The sequence below is a fragment of the Leuciscus leuciscus genome (assembly GCF_965113295.1).
Source record: "Leuciscus leuciscus genome assembly, chromosome: 25".
Classification (NCBI taxonomy): Eukaryota; Metazoa; Chordata; class Actinopteri; order Cypriniformes; family Leuciscidae; genus Leuciscus; species Leuciscus leuciscus.
This window is the reverse complement of record NC_138724.1, coordinates 27157739-27174631: the sequence shown is the minus strand read 5'-3', so window position 1 is coordinate 27174631 and position 16893 is coordinate 27157739. Positions and strand designations below refer to the sequence as shown.

Genomic DNA, 16893 nt, shown 5'->3' with positions numbered 1-16893 from the left:
TGTGTCTTGTTTTCTTTTCTAGTGTTTACTCCTGACTGTGGCTTCAGCTGACAGGCTGCTGGAGATTTCCAACTACTGTTCCTTATATGTAAATACAAGTTTGATTACAATTTGTAATCTGTCATAGCATTTTCATTTAAAAAGAAAACCTGGCAACTGATGTTGTTTTTAAACAAAAGCCTGATGTAGAATTGAACAGCTTTTTCTAGGACACTTTACCTGTCATTTAAAAACAGATTTATTAGAATTTTTTTTTGTTGTTGTTGAAGTAGACAAAGTTAGCAACTGCACTTTTAATGTGTAAGAAGCCTGTTTCTTTTTTACTAAAAAGTACTATTTATAAACCATTGTTCAAATATTAAGAATGCATTACTTTTGTCTTTTGCACTTTTGTTAGACAAATGAAAATGAAGAAGACCTTATTTAAACATAAACTTGTCTGATGCTTTGTTTATAGTGTCGATCATGTGACAGTTTACTTTGGTGTGACAAACAGAAAAGAAAAAAGTTACTACAGTAGTAAGTAAGTAAGTAAGTAATCTTTATTTATATAGCACCTTTCACAGACAAGGGCCACAAAGTGCTTCACAACACAGTTTAAATAAAAATTTTTTTTTTTTAAAACATGCAATGAAAACAACACAGTACATATGTTTAGTAAACAATTGAGTGTTATAAAAGTTATAAACCATTTTATGGTGGACCATTTCATAAAAAAACCGTACTCGGTTACTAACGTAACCTCGGTTCTCTCTAGAGAGGGAACGAGTACTGCGTAATATCTTACGCTATGGGGAAACTTTTTTCCACGAGATACTGAAGCCAAAAATTATCCTTAATTTTGGAATAATGTAAAACGCGTTGCGGCAGCATGCAGACATAGGCGAAACAGTTCGCGCGCCTATTAGCTGCTCTGCGGCAACTGCAGCAGCCTATCGAAAGGCCCCGTCGTGACGTCAGCTCCAATGAGGGCGCTTCGCGCCCACTGCGTCACGTCCCGCCGAAACGGGCGTGGCCTTGGGCTATAAATGTAGTTCGAGAGGCTGGTATAGCTGGTTTTCATCGCCGGAGCGAACCAGAGCGTGTTGCAGGCACGGCAAGATACGCAGTACTCGTTCCCTCTCTAGAGAGAACCGAGGTTACATTAGTAACCGAGTACGTTCTCTTACGAGAGGTTCTCTCGTACTGCGTAATATAATATCAAAGTCCCAAGGGCAGGTGCCCGGGGCCCATATAGCACATGATTATCATGGGACTCACAGAGAGTCCAGGAAGAGGGGCTAGAATAGCATCATTCCTATAATAGATAGCATCCTATAAGGAGCAATTATATCAATAGTGTTTCACACACAGCCAGGGCGAAACTCGGCCTAGTCTGGTGAATATTATGGGTCTTACACACTGCCCATAGAGCTGCACGATCGATCAGCGAGCGTTGCTCGAGCAGTTTTAGTATTCTGGGCCGAAAACATCGGGGAAGACAATACCGATTTAACAGACCGAAAGCAGCTTAGCCTGTAAAGCGGGAACCTCCAGGTTATAAAACCTTATAAATGTAGACGGGGAGGCCCAGCCTGGCGCCATACATATATCTTGTAAGGCAATCCCACTAGACCAAGCCCACGATGAGGCCATGCCTCTTGTGGAGTGCGCTCTAACACCTAACGGGCACTGCAGGCCCTCATTGGAGCTGACGTCACGACGGGGCCTTTCGATAGGCTGCTGCAGTTGCCGCAGAGCAGCTAATAGGCGCGCGAGCTGTTTCGCCTATGTCTGCATGCTGCCGCAACGCGTTTTACATTATTCCAAAATTAAGGATAATTTTTGGCTTCAGTATCTCGCGGAAAAGAGATTTCCCCATAGCGTAAGATATTACGCAGTACGAGAGAACCTCTCGTAAGAGAACTCATGTTTTGTTAAAATGTCCCTACACCTTTGCCTTAAAGACTTTACATTATAAATAGGTTTAAAGGAATACAACAAGTTATTTGATATCATGTTCTCTCCATTACTCGAAGATCCGTGAGCGAGCAGCATCTGGTGGCTTCATCACAATGAGGTACGAAGTCAAAAGGACAAGCACATTTGGACAGCTGTGGCAGGAACTTCAGGAATGGAGGGGAAATGATGGGAAAAACCATAAGGGGCAACCAAAAGAGTATCCCTCCGGAAGCAGTACCGCCAGACGCAAATACTGCTCCCTCAAGCCAAGGCGCAAGACGCTACACATGGGTTGCTCGCCCCGCAAGACGCAAAGGCGAGAGGAGGGATGATGCGTCTCCCATTGCAGCCCGCAAGACGCCAAGCTGCACGAGAGACGCCGACTGGAGTGGCCTTATGTGACGACCTGAAAAAAGAACAGATTTAACTTGGAAAATTCTTCCTATGAGATAATAAATAATTCTTTAGCTGAATTTTGCAAATAAAGATTTAGCTTAGTCTTGGACCAGTTTGTTAATTGAATAAACAATCAAATATTTGTCTGTGATAAATGTTAATATGAGATGTTTTATAGTGTGCAGCGCGTACTTACAATGAATAAACATTCAGTGTCTTTCGTCTTTGTGACGTATTTCACAGCCACCTGATGAACAAAACAAACAATTAATTTGTGTGTAGAAGCCATAAAATACACTAAGAAGGCTTAGAGTGATTTATCAGAAGGATGGTATTGAGTCGGGGAAAATTTACAAGCTAGATCATGTTTGATTTATATTGACTTACTTTAAGATCATCCTCCAGACGTCTCCCTTCGTACACCACACCAAAACCACCTTTCAATGATGGGAAAAACCATAAGGGGCAACCAAAAGAGTATCCCCCCGGAAGCAGTACCGCCAGACGCAAATACTGCTCCCTCAAGCCAAGGCGCAAGACGCTACACATGGGTTGCTCGCCCCGCAAGACGCAAAGGCGAGAGGAGGGATGATGCGTCTCCCATTGCAGCCCGCAAGACGCCAAGCTGCACGAGAGACGCCGACTGGAGTGGCCTTATGTAATGACCTGAAAAAAGAACAGATTTAACTTGGAAAATTCTTCCTATGAGATAATAAATAATTCTTTAGCTGATCTTAGGTTCGCTACCTTAAACCAGTTGTGCGACAGGATCCTCCCCAGACTAAGTCGCCGTCTTGGCTTCTCCTTTAGCAGAGCCCTGAGGAGGCGACAGCATTCTGTGCAGGAAGACGTCTGATTATTACCTTAAACTTTACATTATGTTTTGTATGACTGAATTATTCATTCTAGATCTCACCTGTTGACAGGTTGGGTCTGGACCATTGCTTCTTTTTCAGCAGCATCAGGTCATAGTCACTAGGGAAATGTCCACACAACATCACGAACATCAGAATCCCTAGTGACCATGCCGTCGCCTGCCTGCCGTAGTACTTCCCCCTGAGATAGTACTCGGGAGGACAGTACGCTGCTGTGCCTGAGGAAAGAGGTTATGTCTGATGAGTACTTTTGCATTATCTCGTAACTCATCACTGGAGTTAAAGTGCCAAACTGCAGCTTTGAGTGACAATACATACCACAGTATGACCTGTACGCCGAACTCCTCAGAATGTCCCCACACCCGAAGTCAATCAGCTTGACTTCAGATGTCTCGCTGTTGATCAGGAGATTGTCCAGTTTGATGTCACGGTGGAGAACTCTGCGAAGGCAGCACGTGTTGGCAGCGTGAGCCGCCTGCCTCATGATGTGCCGGACCTTCTCTTCATCGAGTCTTCCACCGTGACGCCTCATGAACTGGACCAGATCCTCACAGGGAGAGGGACATTCGAGGACCATGACGAAGTGGTCAGGGCGGTCCTGCCAGTCCAGCAGCCGGATGATCTCTGGCACACTGGGACCTTTACTGGCCAGGATGGTGAGGGCGATTTCTTTAGGAAGAGGCTTTGGATGATCAGGCTAGAAGAATTTGGTTTGCAAATAAATATTTAGCTCAGTCTTGGACCAGTTTGTTAATTGAATAAACAATCAAATATTTGTCTGTGATAAATGTTAATATGAGGTGTTTTAGCGTACTTACAATGACTAAACATTCAGTGTCTTTCGTCTTTGTGACGTATTTCACGGCCACCTGATGAACAAAACAAACAATTAATTTGTGTGTAGAAGCCATAAAATACACTAAGAGGGCTTAGAGTGATTTATCAGAAGGATGAGATTCAGTCAGGGGGAAAATTCACAAGCTAGATCATGTTTGATTTATATTGACTTACTTTGAGATCATCCTCCAGACGTCTCCCTTCATACACCACACCAAAACCACCTTTCCCCAGCTGATCACCAATAGTGAAGTGACTGAAGATGTAGTCTATTAAAAGACAAAATAACATAAAATTTCATAGAAGTGAGTGGAGTGTCTTGTGATATGCAAAATTGAATTCATATAGTTGTTCATTTTAATGTATTTTAAATAATTAACAGACTATATTGACATCATATATCATATCATTGTATCATATAATGGAGATCTCATGGCATTGATGTGGATTTTGGGATAATTTGTACTGACTTGTATTTGATATTGTGTGTAATAGTATTGAGTTTTTACGTGGTCAAAACAGAGATCTATTCATTGATATTCTCATAAAATGATCTGGTGTAATTTACCATCACTACTTCTTGCATCCCATGCTACCTTCCTCTTCTCTCCCTCATCCTGCGTCTGCTTCTCCTCTCCCTGACCTGAGCTGCTCTCTGGAGCCTGTTTGCAGGCAGCTCTAAAGAAAGAGGCCAGCCTCCTCCACCACTTCTTCCTCTTTATACTCTCCTGCACTCTCCCTGACTCCTTCCTCTCCTCCTCCTCGCCTCCTCCACCATTTTCTCCTTCTATGTCCATCAACCTCCTCAACTCCTCCTCACTTCCTTCCTCTCCTCCTCCTCTCTCCATAACCCTCCTCTTCTCCTCCTCTCCTCCTTCTCCTCTCTCCATCAACCTCCTCAACTCCTCCTCACTTCCTTCCTCTCCTCCTCCTCTCTCCATCAACCTCATCTCCTCCTCCTCCTCCTCTCCTCCTCTCTCTATCACCCTCCTCTCTTTGCTCTTTCTCTGACCAGCAGCATCAACATGTGTCTCAATCTCATCGCGATGATGAGGATGTTGAACCGCCGTGTTGGTGCTGGGTTTTGGGGGTGTGCTTTGATGTTGATCGCACACCTCGCCAATAATCGGACTCACTTTACAAACTCGCTGTCCCATCGTCGCTGTGAAAAACCACTGTCTGACACTCTCGACCACTACAACAAACCCACAAAGTGTGTATGTCTGTAAAGATCTTATAAACAACGAAAGTTCTATTTGAACTGCCTATGACGTCATAAGACACAAACGCGCACAGCGGCCTTGAGCGTCTCAAAATACAAATGTTTGTTTTTAAAATAAAACATGTTTTTTAGGACCAAAAATCTTTCAGAACAGTGAGATAAGGCAAATATGATATTATATAAGCCCTATATTATATTATAAATGCTTAATATATATATAACTATGCTCTATCCAGGTGTTTTCGATGTTTTGACTGTTTAAAAAAAAAATCACAAACTGTGGCGCCCCTTTTTAGACTATTTACTAGCTAATTCTCAAGACACTTAAGCTGAGCATCCTCTCTGATGATTTATTTATTTTATTTTGAAAAGGATTTAAGATATCAATATTATATTTTATTATTTTATTTATTTATTTATTTTATCATTAATTTGTATTTTTTTTATTGGAGGCTGTAGGTTGTTTATTTGAGGGAGGGTTTTATTGGGGTATTAACAGTGTGGAACGATTATTTCATAAAATCATTGTTATTAGTCGTTGACTTGATGTTCCCAGCAGAAAAACCAATAAAGAAATTTAAATAAAATAAAAAAATCACATATATGTTTCTTATATATCACAGTCAACAAAAAATTAAATGTTTTGCTGAAGGGAAAACCTTTTATTATTAATATGAGTTGTTGCTGTAAATATTTTCACAATAGTTTCATGTGGCCAAACTACTGTAGCCGTCAGTGTATTTGGCACGTTGCTAGTTTCTCCAGTAGAGGGCGTGTATTTAACATGTAATATGTTCAGATTTGATTTATCGTGTGCACTCTATGGTTTTACTGTGAAAGGTTTATTGGTTTAAATCTCTTCTTTATCATACGAACTTGCTTCTTTCAGCAGTCAAGGTAATCCTGAGAAAGTGAGTGTTTCATGTGTCATAGTTCTGTCCTCTGATGTTAATTATAAACCAAAACTCAAGGTTCTCAAAATCAAACACTCCACTGGACTTCAGCAACCTGTCTGTATACCACTGGGCACTTTCTTTGTGTGTGTGTGTGTGTGTGTGTGTGTGTGTGTGTGTGTGTGTGAGTGAGTGAGTGAGTGAGTGAGTGTGTGTGTGTGTGTGTGTGTGTGTGTGTGTGTGTGTGTGTGTGTGTGTGTGTGAGTGAGTGAGTGAGTGTGTATCAAGTCTTTCTGTTTACAGTTTGTCATAAATTTCCCTTACTTTTTAATGTCTGTTTTTTTCTCTCCATTGAACAAAAAGGAGTTATTTACCATCCAAGCTGCTCTTTTCACTGTGACCACAGCTGTCAAGTAATGCAAGATTGTATTAAATAACATTATTGGTCTATTTCTAAGCTGTTTTATGACTTCAGATGATTTATAGTGCATGTATAGTATTTATATATAGTCTTTTGGAGCTTGACATCTGGTCCCCATCCACTTTCATTCCACAAAAGAACATTTTACGGGTTTACAATTTTACGGATTTACAATTCTTCGGGTGTAACAATGTGAGGGTGAGTAAAACCCATCCTGATTTTACACACATCATAGAGAAAAGTGTGTTTTCAGGGCGAGTCGTGCTCCATAGTGACATCCAAACCTGTGCAATGTTCCAGCCCGTTGCTCTTCTTTCACTCCGGTCTTTGAAGATGCCTCTCCTTGGTCATACAAGGTTACAGAACTGGACCAGGAACAGGAATTTGCTTATACACTCCTAAACAAAATTCACAGGATGCCATGCATGTTCTGCTATAAATGCAGAGGATGTTGTGATTTCAGCCAGGAATGTTCAGTCAGATATAGTGAATTGCATGACAGAAGTACACAGTAAAAAAAATATGATCAACAAGTTATGACTTCATCAAAATAAGTTAAAACAATTGTAATAAATGTAATTTAAGTTGAAATGATTTAAACATTCAAGTTGATTGTACTTAAAAATTTAAGGCAGCAACTTTTTTTATTTTACAGTGTAACACGTTTGAAATTTTGAAGTATAAATACTGAAATAGTATTTTCTTATAAAACACACTCCAGTAATCTTTGTTTTATTTTACATGGTTTTGCTTTGGAGAAAAGCAGACAATTTGATTCTCATTCCTTAGTAAGTAAACTTCACTTTAAAACACTTGCAGTCAAATAAATAACTTTCTATGTTATGAGGAATGAATTACATAAATACATTGTGTGACACAAGATGCAGCAGCTTATATCGCATTTTTCCAATGTTTTTTTTATTCAATTATTAATATAAAATGATTTAATTTCAGTTCACTGTTAAATAATGTTTGCCTCTAATATACTTTCATTTTCTTTGCTGTTTTAAATTTTTGTGATGTCAGTAAATAATGGATAGTCACTCAATCTCAATGCAAAATTCGTTTTTTTTTCATTAGCAGGGTGTTGCCTCGAGGCGTTCCCCCAAAAAGAATAATTTTACATTTTATGTGAACATTCCTTTCATAATGTGTAGGCTACAATAGAAAAAAAGGGCTATAATTATTTTTTATTTATTTTTTTACAGGGTGAAGCTCTATAAATACTCCATGACTGAAATGTTTTGTGTATGTTCGCTTTCAGGCCCCAAAAACGCTGTTGTCGTGAAAAATGAACGGCCAAAAGGCATACAAAAACGGCACCTAAGATACAACCTGTAATAGTAAAGAACATTTTATTTCATGTAACTTCAGTTGCATGTGTCAAGCAGTGCAAATCTTTGAATTGACTTATGAAAGCATTTTATCTCCTTAATTGTCAGTGTCCCGCTAGCCGGACGCTTGGCGCTCTTTTATTTTATTGCTTTTTTCCCCTACCAAACACTCAAAATTTCATTTTGAAATCGGACATTGCGTTACCATGGAAAGGGTAGCCTACTTTAAAACCTTTTAACGGGCTCCTCTACCTATGGGCGGAATGTTTCATATTATACAATTTATTTGAACTATTTTATAATCAAAACTTTTTCTAATCTTGACAAAACACATCGTTGGAAATGTCTAAGACTCGAGGTTTCATATCTGGCAACTGTTTTGTGATAGAAGTGATATTGTGTCAGAAATGTATTAATTTGTTACAGGAGAACGCATTGAAAAAAGTCTATGGAATGTGTGTGTCACCCGGTGGCTATTTTTGGTATTGCACTTAAACAAGATATCAAAGGAACTTCAATATTTGTGATATCAAATTCAAATTTGGTTTAAAATGACTTTGATTGGGTAGCAATTTTTGAATAAAAATAATTTTCTATAATATATACATTTGTATAAAATACAAAATGTTTAGTACAGTACATTTGCTTTACAGTAAACTCAGCTGAAGTGAAAGCACTTCAAAAAATGACAGTGTTTGAGTTAAAGTTAAAGTTTACTGTAAATCAAATGTACTGTACTAAACATTTTGTATTTTATACAAATGTATATATTATACAAAATTATTTTTATTCAAAAATTGCTATCAAATCAAAGTCATTTTAAACCAAATTTGATTTGATTTGTTTTCTTTAAAATGAGACCAAAATTAGGTCTGTATTCCACAGCCTTAACCATTTAAGTTTGAATAATGTATTTATCACGTCTGTGCCCAAACAGTTAAAATCAAACCCCAATCACAGCATCATTTCGATTGATTAAAAATATCATCCACATTGATTGAGTCTGTCTTATGAAATAATTAAAAAATGACAAATAAACAAAATTATTTGTTACACTGTTAAATCTCTGCTTTCTTGTTCTTACTTTTTTAAAGTGATGTTTTAAGTGCATTGGTATGTTGTATTATATATGTATTTTGTTTTAAATTCGCCTGGCATTAATTTTAAAAACCTTTTAAATAAAATCCTGCGTTGACGTCACTCCTGTTCACTAGGAGGCGCCAAAGCCTAAACACTGGGCGAACGAACCGGAGAGAGCGGAGAGAGTGAGAGAATCAAGATGGCGATTGGACGTGCAGGTAACGCGCTCCGTTGCCATAGATACTGATTTTATCATCGAAAATAAACGCAATTTTCCTCATTATTACAGTGAAAGCTTCATGTTTTTTGTAATATATTTAATGGTTTCAAACATTTCACCGTTTTGTGTGTGGTTTAATTGGGTTATATGCCTGTCGAGGTTCCTGTGCTGTATGGAAAAGCGAAATGCAGTTTAATATGTAGATCTGAAAGTGGCAGAAATGTTTACTATTTAATGCATTTCATTTGATATGTCCGAGGTGTGCATATTTGGATTATCTTAGGTTGTTTTATTTAAGATGTTAAATGTAATTGTGCTTTTCCCTTTAGGCAAAAACAACAGTATTGTATCCTTTGTGAATATTCACAGGAATAACAGTCCCTGAACAGTAATAAATTAATGGATGGATGGAAAAGTGAGAGGGAAGATAGAAATCAATAAGCAGAACAAAGCATTATTGAACTTATTGAAAAATAAAGAATTATCTATCTATCTATCTATCTATCTATCTATCTATCTATCTATCTATCTATCTATCTATCTATCTATCTATCTATCTATCTTCCCTCTCTATCTATCTGTCTGTCTATCTATCTTCCATCTATCTCTCTATCTATCTATCTGTCTATCTATCTATCTATCTTCCATCTATCTTCCATCTATCTATCTATCTATCTATCTATCTTCCATCTATCTATCTATCTATCTATCTGTCTATCTATCTATCTATCTATCTATCTTCCATCTATCTTCCATCTATCTATCTATCTATCTATCTATCTATCTATCTATCTATCTATCTATCTATCTATCTATCTATCTATCTATCTATCTCTGTCTGACTGTTTATGAGGACCATAAACTTTCAAACTTTAGTCTTTTAAACTCTCTCTCTCTCTCTCTCTCTCTCTCTATATATATATATATATATATGGCATATAAAACAGTTATATGAACTACTTTTCATTTCAATTAATATTCATTCTACTTCCTTACATTCAAATTTAAATTGCATTTCTTCATCCTGTTTGCCAACCCAATTCAAATTCATAATAACTAATGAATAATTAGATTTATAACATAGTAGCCTCATGTTTAATTACCATATTCACATACTCATAAGGTATTCATAAGAATACTTTTGCATGTTTTAAGCCTTAATCCACAGCAGCTCTCATCTGTGCTGCTCCAGATCCTGCTGTATCTCTCAGCAGCTTTCAGTGTGTTTTACTTTCTGTCCACCCTCTCTATGATCATCTACAAGAGTGAGTACTACTTATCAATGTCCTTTAATTGTATTTATTTATTTTGCTTAGTCAAGCATCACTTGTACTATTACGGTTATGAATTTGAACTAACCATAAGTATTAGGCTACATTTTATTGTACATTTGAACTCTTCCTGCTCTGTTTGTTCTACAGACATGCATGATACTTCCAATCATTTGTCTTATTAAGGAGAGGTGTACAAAAATCAAGAGATGAAAATGCATGTATATCTTGTGTTTTTTATGCCGTTTGACAGCTCACGTGTTGAGTTACCCTGTTGGCCGACTCGCTCTAGACGTGTGTCTGCTGTTTCTTATGGCCGGTCTTGAGGTCCTGAGGGTGTACTGGGGTGAGATCCTATTTTTGTTTATTAAAAAAAACATATTTCAGTAAAACATTTTCATTGGCCTCATGTCAATCTCTTTTCCTCAGGGTTAAGGGGAAACCTACAGGAGAGCGAGGGCTACACGGGTTTGAATCTGATCGGCACCGGGGCCACAGTGCTGCTGGCGCTCTATTTCGTCATTTGGCAGTCGTACGTCCTGCGAGCTGATGTCATCATTGGCGCCATCTTGATCTGCTTTTACGGCCTAACAGGAATTGTGGGGTTCGGGACGTTGGCGGGATTCAGGAGGTCAGAGTTCACATGCTTGTAGTTTTTGGACACCTGGGTTCTGTTACAAAATCTAGTGAGCTCCCTTGCTTAGTAAAGCTGCATCAAATGGATTTAAAGCTACACTGTGTAATTTTTTAAGTTGATTCTTAGCAAAAAACACTTTGGGCCCTATCTTGCACCCAGCGCAATTGACTTTGTACACCGACGCATGTATCATTCCTACAGCGGACTTTTCCCTCCACAGACGCACGTCGGTAAACTAGGAAATGCATTTGCGCTCCCGGAGGCGGTTCAGCGCAAAGAGGAGGCGTGTTCCGGAGCAAACGTTCCCTGGTGCTATTTTGCAGGTTTAGAAACAATTCCGCCACTGACCAGGAAAAACCTCGTCTAAAGTCAGTGGCGCGTTGCGCATGTTATTCATAATGCTATTTTAAGGGCGCATGCTTGGCCATAATCAATGTAGCGTGCGCATACACTTTGCTTATCTCATCTACACACAGACGCAGCAGTTCTCATTTTTAGAAAACCATACATTATTACAAGGAAAAATATTAACACACGAGGGAAATCATTGTTGTGTCCATGAAGATGTGAAAAAATAAATCTAGCTTACACATTTACCCAAATTATTATACGCCTGTTTAACCGAAGCTAATTTGAGTGGGTTTCTCCATCCCCAATGTCACTTCTCTGTGTTTTACGGCCCTGACGAGAACGTCGGTCTCCTCGGCTGTGAACCGCTCCTGGCGTGCGCCTTGCAAATCCGCCGTTATAATAGCAAACCGCCATGGATTAAAGGGAATGTGAGATGTCGCTCTGATTGGTTTATTTCACGTTACGCCCAAACCAGACCTATGAGTAATGAAGCTACTTCAGACCAACCCATTTTAGAGTTGCGTCGGGCGCAAGAGTCATTTATCCCGCCGGTATTATAGCAACAGCGCCCGAGATTCGCCCACAAAGTTACTTGCGTTTCGCGCTTGATACTTGCGTTTCAGATCGTTAAAATAGGGCCCTATGTTCTTTCAAAATGATATGTGCTCATTAATGTGTAATTACTTCTACCAACTAATCAAGTATTCTCATAAGCGTAGAATCTGCCATTTAGAATACATACGAGCGAGTCGCTCGAATGGCGGCAGCCATGTTGCGCATCCATCTTGAAAATACATTAGCCAAAGAGGGACATACCTGGAAATTCAAGCTTCGCCTTTCGTGTTTTTACACTCAGTGGCACCGTGACGAATGCGAGGGGGAGATTACTCGCGACTGCTGGCAGATTTGAAATAGTACGGCCACCGTAGGAGTTAAAACGCCCTCGGAATGGGAGGGGCTAGAAAGTAATATTCAGTTGGTAGTCATAAACAATTTCACTGCTAGATGGGAGAAAATCCTACACAGTGTAGCTTTAAAACGCATGTCATCCAAACAGCATTTCTCCAGCAAAGTTCACAGGACTCTCAACTCGCAATTGATTTCAGTTGAGTTTGTCTGTTAGCATGTTGGTAAACTAATGACACATAATAAACATAAAAATATATAACACACATGCAGTGCTCAACATTAACGCTTGTCCGCTTGTTCGGGACAAGTGGATTTTTTGAAGGGGCAAGTGAAAGAGATTTAACTTGCCCGACCGGATCAAATCGGCAATAACAAAAAATAACTAGGGAATCACTAAAACGCAAGAATGATTGTATTTTTTTATAAATGTAATTGATGGTGAATAATAATAATAATGTATAATGTACTGATGTTTACAAGGATGTGCTGTTGAGGCTCGCGCAGCCTCTTGAGGAGAAATCTAAACAAATGAGCGAAGCACACACAAAGAAACTCAGTTAACATACTGCGCCAAAATATAAAATGTGGATTTTTTATATTTATTATAACATATTATACAGGCAAGTAACATCACACGACCAAGAGTGCTGTTTTCATTACTTAATAATTCAGCGTTTTGAACGCATTGGTTGAGTCAAAGATTCAATGACCTATACAATCTCATAACATTATTTAATGCATTTGTCATTTTTCAGTGTAAATTATTTAATTTGATTGGTTACTGCCCTATAGTGTCTTATTATTCTAATGGAATTTATTGATCAAATTTAAGAAATTAAAATGAAAGAGGAAGGATACATTTAAAATGAAAAAAAGGCTTTTTATAAAAATAAAATGCTCTACTGTAAATAGCACAAATATGCAGATTTAAATATGTCAAAACTCATATATTGCTTCATAATAAAATGTATTTGCAACACGAAAATCCTATTTTTTTCCGGAGAAGCAACTTTTTTGTACAATAACTGATTTACTTTTTCTTAAGGACAAGCACATGACAAGGCTTAATGTCTTAATGGATATTTCCATTTCAATACATTTCAGTATATCAATTATATTACACTGTTTTACACAAGAGTTAATGTGAAATGTTAATGTGAAATAATTTTCACCTTCCTGTAGTAGAGTATAATGTGATTATCTCAACAGCAAAGTCTATTGGAACTTTATGGGCCCTATCTCTCACCCAGCGCAATTGACTTTGTACACCGACGCATGTATAATTCCTATTTTGCACCCGCGCACAGCGGAGTTTTCCCTCCACAGACGCACGTCGGTAAACTAGGAAATACACTTGCGCTCCCGGGGGCGGTTCAGCGAAAAGAGGAGACGTGTTCCGGCGCAAACGTTCCCTGGTGTTATTTTGCAGGTTTAGAAAACAATTCCGCCACTGACCAAGAAAAACCTAGTCTAAAGTCAGTGGCATGTTGTGCATGTTATTCATATGCTATTTTAAGGGCGCATGCTTGGCCTATAATCAATGTAGCGTGTGCACAACGCACATACACTTTGATTCTATCATCTACACAGAAGCAGCATTTCTAATTTTTGCAAATCAGACATTATTACAATAGATAGATAGATAGATAAACAGTTTATTATAAAAGCGTACATCTAGCTTACACATTTACCCAAATTATCATACGCCTGTTTAACCGAAGCTAATTTGGGTGTGTTTCTCCATCCCCAATGTCACTTCTCAGTCTTTTACGGCCCTGACGAGAACGTCGGTCTCCTCGGCTGTGAACCGCTCCTGGCGCGCGCCTGGCAAATCCGCCTTTATAATAGGAATCCGCCATGGAACAAGCGTGCCTGCTAGCTTAAAGGGAATGTGAGATATCGCTCTGATTGGTTTATTTCACGTTACGCCCAAACCACACCTATGAATAATGAAACTACTTCAGACCAACCCATTTTAGATCCGCCCACAAAGTTACTTGCGTTTCGCGCTTGATACTTGCGTTTCAGATCGTTAAAATAGGGCCCTAAGTCTTTTTGTGTTTTATGTAATGAGCACTGCGAATTTTTGAGTTGTTGTGTACTGTATGTCTTTGTAGAGCATTTCTTTTACGTTCTACCTATGTAGGCAGCTTGCTAGGTTTTTGAACAAAGCCTGTAAGTTGTACTATATATATTTATGTTTTATGTCTATGTCTTGGCTGTCAGAATAACCCAGACTGTAACTCATGAGATGTATGCACACTATTAAGTGTGCTTTATATTGAGCAAGTGTTTGTGGTGTTGATTATGTGTCTTGTTTTCTTTTCTAGTGTTTACTCCTGACTGTGGCTTCAGCTGACAGGCTGCTGGAGATTTCCAACTACTGTTCCTTATATGTAAATACAAGTTTGATTACAATTTATAATCTGTCATAGCATTTTCATTTAAAAAGAAAACCTGGCAACTGATGTTGTTTTTAAACAAAAGCCTGATGTAGAATTGAACAGCTTTTTCTAGGACACTTTACCTGTCATTTAAAAACAGATTTATTAGAATTTTTTTTTTTTTTGTTGAAGTAGACAAAGTTAGCAACTGCACTTTTAATGTGTAAGAAGCCTGTTTCTTTTTTACTAAAAAGTACTATTTATAAACCATTGTTCAAATATTAAGAATGCATTACTTTTGTCTTTTGCACTTTTGTTAGACAAATGAAAATGAAGAAGACCTTATTTAAACATAAACTTGTCTGATGCTTTGTTTATAGTGTCGATCATGTGACAGTTTACTTTGGTGTGACAAACAGAAAAGAAAAAAGTTACTACAGTAGTAAGTAAGTAAGTAAGTAATCTTTATTTATATAGCACCTTTCACAGACAAGGGCCACAAAGTGCTTCACAACACAGTTTAAATAAAAAAAAAACAAAAAAAAACATGCAATGAAAACAACACAGTACATATGTTTAGTAAACAATTGAGTGTTATAAAAGTTATAAACCATTTTATGGTGGACCATTTCATAAAAAAAACGTACTCGGTTACTAACGTAACCTCGGTTCTCTCTAGAGAGGGAACGAGTACTGCGTAATATCTTACGCTATGGGGAAACTTTTTTCCGCGAGATACTGAAGCCAAAAATTATCCTTAATTTTGGAATAATGTAAAACGCGTTGCGGCAGCATGCAGACATAGGCGAAACAGTTTGCGCGCCTATTAGCTGCTCTGCGGCAACTGCAGCAGCCTATCGAAAGGCCCCGTCGTGACGTCAGCTCCAATGAGGGCGCTTCGCGCCCACTGCGTCACGTCCCGCCGAAACGGGCGTGGCCTTGGGCTATAAATGTAGTTCGAGAGGCTGGTATAGCTGGTTTTAGGCTTTTTCGACGGCGCCGCTTCTTCTCTCTGGATCCAGCGATGCGTGAGCTCCGCTGAAGAGATGAAAATCAGCTATACCAGCCTCTCGAACTACATTTATAGCCCAAGGCCACGCCCGTTTCGGCGGGACGTGACGCAGTGGGCGCGAAGCGCCCTCATTGGAGCTGACGTCACGACGGGGCCTTTCGATAGGCTGCTGCAGTTGCCGCAGAGCAGCTAATAGGCGCGCAAACTGTTTCGCCTATGTCTGCATGCTGCCGCAACGCGTTTTACATTATTCCAAAATTAAGGATAATTTTTGGCTTCAGTATCTCGCGGAAAAGAGATTTCCCCATAGCGTAAGATATTACGCAGTACGAGAGAACCTCTCGTAAGAGAACTCATGTTTTGTTAAAATGTCCCTACACCTTTGCCTTAAAGACTTTACATTATAAATAGGTTTAAAGGAATACAACAAGTTATTTGATATCATGTTCTCTCCATTACTCGAAGATCCGTGAACGAGCAGCATCTGGTGGCTTCATCACAATGAGGTACGAAGTCAAAAGGACAAGCACATTTGGACAGCTGTGGCAGGAACTTCAGGAATGGAGGGGAAATGATGGGAAAAACCATAAGGGGCAACCAAAAGAGTATCCCTCCGGAAGCAGTACCGCCAGACGCAAATACTGCTCCCTCAAGCCAAGGCGCAAGACGCTACACATGGGTTGCTCGCCCCGCAAGACGCAAAGGCGAGAGGAGGGATGATGCGTCTCCCATTGCAGCCCGCAAGACGCCAAGCTGCACGAGAGACGCCGACTGGAGTGGCCTTATGTGACGACCTGAAAAAAGAACAGATTTAACTTGGAAAATTCTTCCTATGAGATAATAAATAATTCTTTAGCTGAATTTTGCAAATAAAGATTTAGCTTAGTCTTGGACCAGTTTGTTAATTGAATAAACAATCAAATATTTGTCTGTGATAAATGTTAATATGAGATGTTTTATAGTGTGCAGCGCGTACTTACAATGAATAAACATTCAGTGTCTTTCGTCTTTGTGACGTATTTCACAGCCACCTGATGAACAAAACAAACAATTAATTTGTGTGTAGAAGCCATAAAATACACTAAGAAGGCTTAGAGTGATTTATCAGAA

At 38.9% G+C, this 16893-nt stretch overlaps 3 protein-coding genes across 10 annotated transcripts in view; 2 read left to right on the top strand and 1 right to left on the bottom strand.

Moving 5' to 3' along the window:
• The window catches only part of LOC309490735 (transmembrane protein 80-like), a 6398-nt gene extending 3841 nt beyond the window's left edge, over positions 1-2557 (top strand). For 2 of the 4 annotated variants that reach the window (XM_082159976.1, XM_082159973.1), the window contains 2 exons: positions 23-88; positions 2019-2557. In XM_082159976.1, coding sequence (XP_082016102.1) covers positions 23-35 — 13 coding nt within the window. In that variant the 3' untranslated portion in view covers positions 36-88; positions 2019-2557. Of the gene's footprint in view, positions 1-22; positions 89-457; positions 532-2018 lie in introns of all 4 variants that reach the window. The other 2 variants (XM_082159975.1, XM_082159974.1) reach the window with 2 other exon arrangements.
• Positions 2558-3221: 664 nt separating this feature from the next.
• On the bottom strand, positions 3222-4248 carry LOC309490120 (serine/threonine-protein kinase pim-1-like). Its single transcript, XM_082159148.1, has 3 exons — positions 4031-4248; positions 3531-3909; positions 3222-3430 (listed from the first exon to the last, which is right to left on the bottom strand). Exons 1-3 carry the CDS (start codon positions 4121-4123, stop codon positions 3243-3245), a joined length of 660 nt encoding a protein of 219 aa, XP_082015274.1. The 5' UTR covers positions 4124-4248; the 3' UTR covers positions 3222-3242.
• Positions 4249-8772: 4524 nt separating this feature from the next.
• Positions 8773-16787, top strand: LOC309490124 (transmembrane protein 80-like). 5 transcript variants are annotated; one of them, XM_082159153.1, is made up of 6 exons: positions 8773-9217; positions 9549-9565; positions 10391-10484; positions 10744-10836; positions 10920-11121; positions 14718-15207. In XM_082159153.1, exons 1-6 carry the CDS (start codon positions 9199-9201, stop codon positions 14728-14730), a joined length of 438 nt encoding a protein of 145 aa, XP_082015279.1. In that variant the 5' UTR covers positions 8773-9198; the 3' UTR covers positions 14731-15207. The 5 variants fall into 5 exon arrangements, 2 of the variants coding, with proteins under 2 accessions (XP_082015279.1, XP_082015278.1); XR_014202587.1 differs by lacking the exon at positions 8773-9217 and adding an exon at positions 16249-16787 and having other exon boundaries at positions 9417-9565; positions 14718-14783; XR_014202588.1 differs by lacking the exon at positions 8773-9217 and adding an exon at positions 16262-16787 and having other exon boundaries at positions 9417-9565; positions 14718-14793.
• The last annotated feature ends 106 nt before the right edge of the window (positions 16788-16893 follow it).